The sequence below is a fragment of the Gallus gallus genome, chromosome 1 (genome assembly GCF_016699485.2).
Source record: "Gallus gallus isolate bGalGal1 chromosome 1, bGalGal1.mat.broiler.GRCg7b, whole genome shotgun sequence".
NCBI classification, from domain to species: domain Eukaryota; kingdom Metazoa; phylum Chordata; class Aves; order Galliformes; family Phasianidae; genus Gallus; species Gallus gallus.
Window position 1 is genome coordinate 389,073 of NC_052532.1, and position 6,571 is coordinate 395,643.

A 6,571-nucleotide genomic window follows, 5' to 3' on the forward strand; every position below is an offset into this window, starting at 1 on the left:
CAGCACTGCAGCACCATCACAGCACCATCACAGCACCATCACAGCACCATCACAGCACCATCACAGCACTGCAGCACCATCACAGCACCATCACAGCACCATCACAGCACCATCACAGCACCATCACAGCACTGCAGCACCATCACAGCACCATCACAGCACTGCAGCACCATCACAGCACCATCACAGCACTGCAGCACCATCACAGCACCATCACAGCACTGCAGCACCATCACAGCACCATCACAGCACTGCAGCACCATCACAGCACCATCACAGCACCATCACAGCACCATCACAGCACTGCAGCACCATCTCAGCACCATCACAGCACCATCACAGCACCATCACAGCACTGCAGCACCATCACAGCACCATCACAGCACCATCACAGCTCCATCACAGCACCATCACAGCACCATCACAGCACCATCACAGCTCCATCACAGCACCATCACAGCACCATCACAGCACTGCAGCACCATCACAGCACCATCACAGCACCATCACGACACCATCACAGCACTGCAGCACCATCACAGCACCGTCACAGCACTGCAGCACCATCACAGCACCATCTCAGCACCATCACAGCACTGCAGCACCATCACAGCACTGCAGCACCATCACAGCACTGCAGCACCATCACAGCACCATCACAGCACCATCACAGCACCGTCACAACACCATCACAGCACCATCACAGCACTGCAGCACCATCACAGCACCATCACAACACCATCACAGCACCATCACAACACCATCACAGCACCATCACAGCACTGCAGCACCATCACAGCACCATCACAGCACCATCACAGCACCGTCACAGCACCATCACAGCACTGCAGCACCATCACAGCACCATCACAGCACCATCACAGCACTGCAGCACCATCACAGCACCATCACAGCACCATCACAGCACTGCAGCACCATCACAGCACCATCACAGCACCATCACAGCACCATCACAACACCATCACAGCACCATCACAGCACCATCACAGCACCATCACAGCACCATCACAGCACCATCACAGCACTGCAGCACCATCACAGCACCATCACAGCACCATCACAACACCATCACAGCACCATCACAGCACCATCACAGCACCATCACAGCACCATCACAGCACCATCACAGCACTGCAGCACCATCACAGCACCATCACAGCACCATCACAGCACTGCAGCACCATCACAGCACCATCACAGCACCATCACAGCACCATCACAGCACCATCACAGCACTGCAGCGGCATCACAGCACCGTCACAGCACCATCTCAGCACCATCACAGCACCATCACAGCACCATCACAGCACCATCACAGCACTGCAGCACCATCACAGCACTGCAGCACCATCACAGCACTGCAGCACCATCACAGCACCATCACAGCACCATCACAGCACTGCAGCACCATCACAGCACTGCAGCACCATCACAGCACCATCACAGCACCATCACAGCACTGCAGCACCATCACAGCACTGCAGCACCATCACAGCACCATCACAGCACCATCACAGCACTGCAGCACCATCACAGCACCATCACAGCACCATCACAGCACTGCAGCACCATCACAGCACCATCACAGCACCATCACAGCACCGTCACAGCACCATCACAGCACCGTCACAGCACCATCACAGCACCATCACAGCACCATCACAGCACTGCAGCACCATCACAGCACCATCACAGTACTGCAGCACCATCACAGCACCATCACAGCACCATCACAGCACTGCAGCACCATCACAGCACCATCACAGCACCATCACAGCACCATCACAGCACCGTCACAGCACTGCAGCACCATCACAGCACCGTCACAGCACTGCAGCACCATCACAGCACCATCACAGCATCATCACAGCACCATCACAGCACCATCACAGCACCATCACAGCACTGCAGCGCCATCACAGCACCATCACAGCACCATCACAGCACTGCAGCACCATCACAGCACCATCACAGCACCATCACAGCACTGCAGCACCATCACAGCACCATCGCATTGCTTTCATCCCTGCTGCCGGAGGAGGTGCTGCGTTTGGGCTCATGGGACCACAGAACTGTGGGGGTCAGAAGGGACCCCGGAGACCTTCATCCAACCTCCCTAAAGCAGCTCCTGCAGCCCCCAGACGGGCCCTGAATATGAGCAGAGGAGACCCCCCCCATGCAGAAGCCCCATCCCCACTGCCTCAGCGGGGCTCTCCCGGCAGTTTCCATTCTGCCCTGAACTGTGGCCCCCCCGCCGTGGGTTTGTGCCTTTTGTTATCGGTGTTCCACCTCATTTCACACCGGGAAGGACCGAAGCGAGAGGAGTGAGTGAATTCCAGGAGTCCGATTGCCCCCTCCTGGTTGTATCTTTAGCATCAAATGGGAGGAAGCGTTCCATCCATGGTTTTCTTGCTGTTTCTGGCTGATGCTCCATTGGCAGTCACATGAGAGAAGAGGCCGACCCCGAGCTCTGTGCCCAGCTTTGGGCCTCTCACTGTAAGACATGGAGGCCCTGCAGTGTGTCCAGGGGGGGGCAACACAGCTGGTGAGGGGTCTGCAGCACAGCCTTATGAGCAGCTGAAGGAGTTGGGATTGTTCAGTCTGGAGAAGAGGAGGCTCAGGGGTGACCTTATTGCTTTCTATAACTGCCTGAAGGGAGGTTGGAGTGAGCTGGGGGTCGGCCTCTTCTCTTGTGTAAAAGTGATAGGAGCGGAGGGAATGGCTTCAAGCTGCACCAGGGAAGGTTCAGGCTGGACGTTAGGAAATGCTGCTTGGCTGAAAGGGTGGTCCGGCGCTGCAATGGGCTGCACAGAGAGGTGGTGGGGTCACCGAGCCCGGAGGTGTTCAAAGAGCGTTGGGATGCTGTGCTGAGGGACGTGGTTTAGTCAAAACTATTGGTGATGGGCGGATGGTTGGACTGGTGGTCCTGTGGGGCTTTTCCAACCTTAGCGATTCTATGATTCTATGATTGTTGCTGCACCAAATGAGCCACAAATGGACCCAAATGGACACAGTTGGCCCAGAAATAGGGACACGCTGCCCAAAATGCACAGAAGTGGCACCAAATAGACTCAAAACAGGCAAAAACTTCCCCCACAGTGCCCCCACGTCAGAACTAATAGACCAAAACCGCCTCAAAGTGACCCAGGCAGATGTGAGATGGGTCCAAACGGACACAAAAGGGCCTGGAATGGCTCCAGAGACATGAGAATGGCCCCAAAACCACTCGGAATGGACCCACAAGGCACCGCAGTTGACCCGAAATATCAATAAGTGACACAGAAGGCCCCAGAACAGCTCAAAATGAACTGAAAATGCCCCGCTTGGCCTTAAAATGGACACAGTTGGCTTCCAAATAAGCGAACCGTTGGTGATGGGTGGGTGGTTGGACTGGATGACCCTGTGGGTCCTTTCCAACCTTAGCGATTCTATGATTCTATGATTATTGCTGCACCAAATGAGCCACAAATGGACCCAAATGGACACAGTTGGCCCAGAAATAGGGACACGCTGCCCAAAATGCACAGAAATGGCACCAAATAGACTCACAACACACAGAAACTTCCCCCACAGTGCCCCCACGTCAGACCGAGTAGACCAAAACTGCCTCAAAGTGACCCAGGCAGATGTGAGATGGGCCCAAACGGGCACAAAAGGGCCTGGAATGGCTCCAGAGACATGAGAATGGCCCCAAAACCACTCGGAATGGACCCACGAGGCACCGTAGTTGACCCGAAATATCAATAAGTGACACAGAAGGCCTCAGAACAGCTCAAAATGAACTGAAAATGCCCCGCTTGGCCTCAAAATGGACACAGTTGGCTTCCAAATAAGCGAACCGTTGGCGATGGGTGGGTGGTTGGACTGGTGGTCCTGAGGGGCTTTTCCAACCTTAGCGATTCTATGATTCGATGATTGCTGCTGCCCTGCGGCCTTTTGTAATTGCGCTGAGCTCTCATTACAGTTGCAATGCATTGCATCCCCTGCAGTCACTGCCGTTCTGTCCCGTTCCACCGGATGAGCCTGGAGGCGAGGGCGGAGCTCTTCGCGTGCACAAACACCGGCGGCCGGGGCTGCGCAGAGCAGACGGTTCTGGGACGTGGGTGGAGCGTCGTTTTTGGGTCAGTTCCGTCCAGCTCTGTGCCGGCATCCTTCGCTGCCGGCGTTCCCCGTGAGGTCCTCGCTAAGAAGAGCGCTCCGCCGGCACCGCTGTGCCCTCAGCCCGGCCCTTCTCTGCCCCTCTCCCCGCACACGATGGGCGCAGCCCCGCACCTCCACGGTGCTAAGAAAAAAGATGGCGGAGCCCTTCCCCGCCCCGAGAGGCGACGGTCCAGCCGGGAGAGGAAGAAGTCCGAGCGCAACGGGGTAATGCCGGGAGGCAGCGGGAAAGGGCCGAGCGGGGAAAGGAGCCCGAGCCCACGGGAGGGGCCCCGGGCGGTCCGTGCTGAGGGCGGCGGTGCCGTCCCGCTGTGCCGCGAGCTGAGGCGGAGGGAAGAGAGCGGCGGGAGTGAGCGGGGAGCTGTGCTGAGAGTGCGGGAGAGAAGGAGTGTCCTCCTGCGGGAGAAGGGACGGGCAGCGCGGGGACAGCGCGGGGACGGGGCTGGGATGGCAGCGAGAGCGTTGGAAAGGCAGCAGCCCGGAGCTCCGGATGGGCGCTGCACGGGCGGAGAGCAATGAACTATTTCCTGCTGCGTGCAGAGCGGGGAGGGCGGTGGGGGGTTGCCGTGCGGCAATCAGACCCTATAGCCGGTAAGGATATAGAGCAGGGATGTGTTTGTTGGTGACGCGCGTACAGCCCGGTGCAAGGGGGATCGCTCCACCTCACCTGCACAGCGTCAGCAGAAATGGGGCTATAGATACAGGTCGAACTAATCCATCTTCAGTAGTTGACAGGAATTCGGATCCATATTCACTCCATTCCCGAGAGCCCATCAGCATGCAGTCCATGCAGTCCTCCCCCTCCTTGCGCGTGCGTAGCGGGTCGTGATGATGAAGGCTCGTAGTCTTCCTCGCTGCAAACTTCTGACCCCGAAGGGGGGGCATCCCCCGAACCGCTTTCAGCTCGCACTTCAGACATCCCATCACCTCCCTGCCAAATGATTTCGAGCTGCTCTGCAGTCCTTATCTTGATGGCCTTCATCCTCCTTGTTATTCCAGACCTGGTGTCTGTGAAAGTGCTTGGAACACCTTGTTTTCTAACACTCTCTACTTAAACTATCTCTATTTGCCCCTTCTGTCTACCTTGTGAAGCTGCTTTCTCTTTTCTTGCTATGAAGCCCTTCTTTCTATACTGCGGGGACCTGATTTTGCCCTTCAGGGTGGACTTCTGTTCCGCTACAGCCTGTAGTCAGGCTCGCAGCGCGGTGCTTCTGCTGTGCCCCGGCTCGTAGCAGCAGCAGTGCGGGCAGCAGAGCAGGAGGTGCCCGTCCGTCTGTGTGGCGCTGCTGGGGCCGCAGCTCAGTGCTGCGCTCCGCGTTGGCCCCTCACTGCCAGAGAGACACTGTGGCCCTGCAGCGTGTCCAGAGAGCGGAGCGGAGCTGTGGGGGTGCGGAGTCTGCAGCACAGCGCCGTGGGGCTGCAGTACAAAGTGATCGGGTTTGGTGGGGAAATAGCGGCGCTACGTGGACGGTCGCGCCGGACGATGTTGGAGGTCTTTTCCAGCCGTGCTGACTGTGTGACTCATGAACTGCTCTCTGTCTGGCCAGGCTCCGGATGCAGTAAGCTGAGACAGAACAGGCGCTGCGTGCTCTGCGTGGCAGTGCTGTGCATCCTTGTTTTGGCGCTGGTGGCCGTGATAGGTGAGTGCCCCCCGCATCCCCACGGAGATGCACAGCCCCCATCCCACCTCCTGGGCTGCCCACGTGGTGCCCCAAAGCACCTTCTGCTCCAACTCCCGGCCTCTGCAACCGCTCCGAGGGCATCGCCCCGTGGCCGTGCATCCCAACCCCACATCAGCTGCAGGGGAACGTCCTTTGCCTCCCACTTGCCCAACTCTCTCCCTGTCAGTGCTCCAGCGTCCGTCGTGCCCGCCTCCCCCACCCTTCTCCCACGTGTGCCCCAACGCCTGGGTCGGTTTCCAAGGGAAATGCTATTACTTCTCGTACACGAAGAGTGATTGGAACAGCAGCAGGGAGCAGTGCCACCGCCTCGGAGCTTCCCTGGCCACCGTAGACACGGAGGAGGAGATGGTGAGAGGGGGGCTTGAGCCCCAGTGCCAACATGGGGGTGGGAAATGCACACTTGTGGGGCCGCACCAACTGCTCCCGGTGCCCCCAATTGGCCCCATGACAAGGCCATGAGGACATGTCTTGCAGCGAGGTGGGACCTGAGATGTGGGGAGGGGATGGGATGTGTTCCAACGGCTCCAATCACACCTGGGTTTGTTCATAGGGATTCATCCTGCAGTACCACAGCCCGGAAGACCACTGGATTGGGCTGCACAGGGCAGAAGGGGACGAGCACTGGACATGGGCCGATGGCAGCGCCTTCAGCAACTGGTCAGTGTGTGCGTCCGTCTGTCGGGGTGGGCTCTCTTATGGGGTCTGTTTGG

General features: G+C 58.0%; 1 protein-coding gene across 4 annotated transcripts in view; it reads left to right on the top strand.

Annotated features, from left to right (window-relative positions):
- LOC107055489 (C-type lectin domain family 2 member D-like) overlaps window positions 1-6,571 on the top strand; it is a 134,836-nt gene that overhangs the window by 127,509 nt on the left and 756 nt on the right. For 2 of the 4 annotated variants that reach the window (XM_025152807.3, XM_046944192.1), the window contains exons 2-3: window positions 5,727-6,209; window positions 6,412-6,518. In XM_025152807.3, coding sequence (XP_025008575.1) covers window positions 5,847-6,209; window positions 6,412-6,518 — 470 coding nt within the window. In that variant the 5' untranslated portion in view covers window positions 5,727-5,846. Of the gene's footprint in view, window positions 1-4,166; window positions 4,387-5,534; window positions 6,210-6,411; window positions 6,519-6,571 lie in introns of those variants that run through there. The other 2 variants (XM_046944193.1, XM_025152809.3) reach the window with 2 other exon arrangements.